This window comes from Platalea leucorodia, assembly GCF_965183815.1.
Source record: "Platalea leucorodia genome assembly, contig: HAP1_HAP1_SCAFFOLD_100, whole genome shotgun sequence".
In the NCBI taxonomy this organism is placed as follows: domain Eukaryota; kingdom Metazoa; phylum Chordata; class Aves; order Pelecaniformes; family Threskiornithidae; genus Platalea; species Platalea leucorodia.
The window spans coordinates 74,350-76,465 of NW_028121429.1; the positions used below are offsets into that span (position 1 = coordinate 74,350).

General features: G+C 52.2%; 1 protein-coding gene across 1 annotated transcript; it reads right to left on the minus strand.

Annotated features, from left to right (window-relative positions):
• Window positions 1–609: 609 nt before the first annotated feature.
• LOC309603471 (olfactory receptor 14J1-like) lies at window positions 610–1,566 on the minus strand (the record flags this gene model as incomplete). The annotated part of the gene is made up of 1 exon (XM_082338312.1): window positions 610–1,566. One exon carries the CDS (start codon window positions 1,564–1,566, stop codon window positions 610–612), a length of 957 nt encoding a protein of 318 aa, XP_082194438.1.
• Between the last annotated feature and the right edge of the window lie 550 nt (window positions 1,567–2,116).

The following is a 2,116-nucleotide window of genomic DNA, read 5'->3' on the forward strand; positions in this document are numbered from 1 at the left end:
TAGCTGTATACTGGTGTTTCCATGTACAGGCCATATTCCTGGGCATGGTCTTGAGAAAAAATTGGAAGCAGACCTAAGCCTTCAGGCACTGTCTGAGGAAATCACCCTTCTTTATGGAAATGCTCTTATGGAGGCCAGCTCTGTCACAGAAGTGCCCGTTGCCTGTCCCTTCCTGTGGTCAAAGGACTACTATGCAGCACAATTGTGACCAAGCTGCCAGAGCTTAAAGGGCTGACACCAAGGCAAGGGATCAGGAAGAGAGTGTGGAAGTGGCAAGAGAACAGCCCTGGAAGACCAAGTGCTGGTGCTCCCTGGCAGTGCTGCCATGCTGGGACTCTTTTCTGCTCCACCCATGCACACAGGAACTGTCCCTGCAGCTCTAAAAGCCCTTGGAGGAAGGATATTGGGAAAGAAGAAGTCAAGGAAAGGCCTTTATTTTGTTTAAACGCACAGGGCGCACAGGTCCTCATTGACACAGCCACTCAGTCAGAAAATAAAGGCAGACAGTAAATTAGGAGGGGGATGACAACATTATCACAAGCAAAAACCCACCACCAACAACAAAATACAGAAGACAGGCGGGGCCTGTAATGAGTTACGTTATACCTGCTATGAAGAAGATGATGGGCACTTTATTGCTTCAGAAACACAGCCAGTTATCAGCTTCCAAACTGCATCCTTGAGGTGCTGGTTCCTCATGCTGTAGATGAGGGGGTTCACTGCTGGAGGCACCACTGAGTACAGAACTGACACCACCAGGTCCAGCGATGGGGAGGAGATGGAGTGGGGCTTCACGTAGGCAAACATGGCAGTGCTGATAAACAGGGAGACCACGGCCAGGTGAGGGAGGCACGTGGAAAAGGCTTTGTGGCGTCCCTGCTCAGAGGGGATCCTCAGCACGGCCCTGAAGATCTGCACATAGGACACCACAATGAAAACAGAACACCCAAAAGCTAAAGCAAGACTAACCACAATAAGCCTAGCCTCGCTGTGGTAGGAGTGTGAGCAGGAGAGCTTGAGGATGTGGGGGATTTCACAAAAGAACTGGTCCACAGCATTGCCTTGGCAGAGGGGGAGGGAAAATGTATTGGCAGTGTGCAAGAGACCATTGAGAAACCCAGTGCCCCAGGCAGCTGCTGCCATGTGGACACAAGCTCTGCTGCCCAGGAGGGTCCTGTAGTGCAGGGGTTTGCAGATGGCAACGTAGCGGTCATAGGCCATGATAGTGAGGAGAGAATATTCTGCTGACATCAAGAACAGAAAGAGAAACATCTGTGCAATGCATGCTGTGTATGATATGGTCCTGGTGTTCCAGAGGGAATTGGCCATGGATTTGGGGAGAGTGGTGGAGATGGAGCCCAGGTCAAGGAGGGAGAGGTTGAGGAGGAAGAAGTACATGGGGGTTTGGAGGTGGTGGTTGCAGACTATGGCAGTGATGATGAGGCCATTGCCCAGGAGGGCAGCCAGGTAGATGGCCAAGAAGAGCCAGAAGTGCAAGAGCTGCAGCTCCCGTGTGTCTGTGAATGCCAGGAGGAGGAACTGGGTGATGGAGCTGCTGTTGGACATTTGCTGCCTCTGGGCATGGGGATCTGTTCAAGAAGGAAAAGAGAGTGACAAGTTAGGGAGATTTCTCTGAGCAAAATCAAAGCCATTTCTCATACACACAGACACCCTTTTCCTTTTCTAGGAGACCTTCCTTCAGCTCTGTGACTGCAGCCCTGGTTGGTGCTGGCTGAACATGCCATGAGGATCAGGGTCTGTGCCCGCTGGCTGCCGAGAGGTCAGCCCTGCTCTGCAGCAGTGGGTTCATGGGAAGAGTGGGGGCAGGGTCAGTCCTGGTGTTTGACCTTGTCTCATGAAACTGCTCCTAACACAGAAGGTCCTGTCAGCATCTGCACTCCCAGTGATAAGGAACTGAGGTGGCAGAAGGCAGGTTGAGAGGTTGGGGTTTTTTACATCTCCTCCTCCCCTCCCACCCTGGGGAGTGTTCTTGGATGTCAGAAAGCCTCAGCATTTCTGCTGCACTCAGGGAGAACAGAGGGAGTTCTGCGAGGCAAGAGGAGTGCCTGTGGCTTAGTGAAGTGAGGGATGATGGTTTGTCCCTCCATGAAGTTCC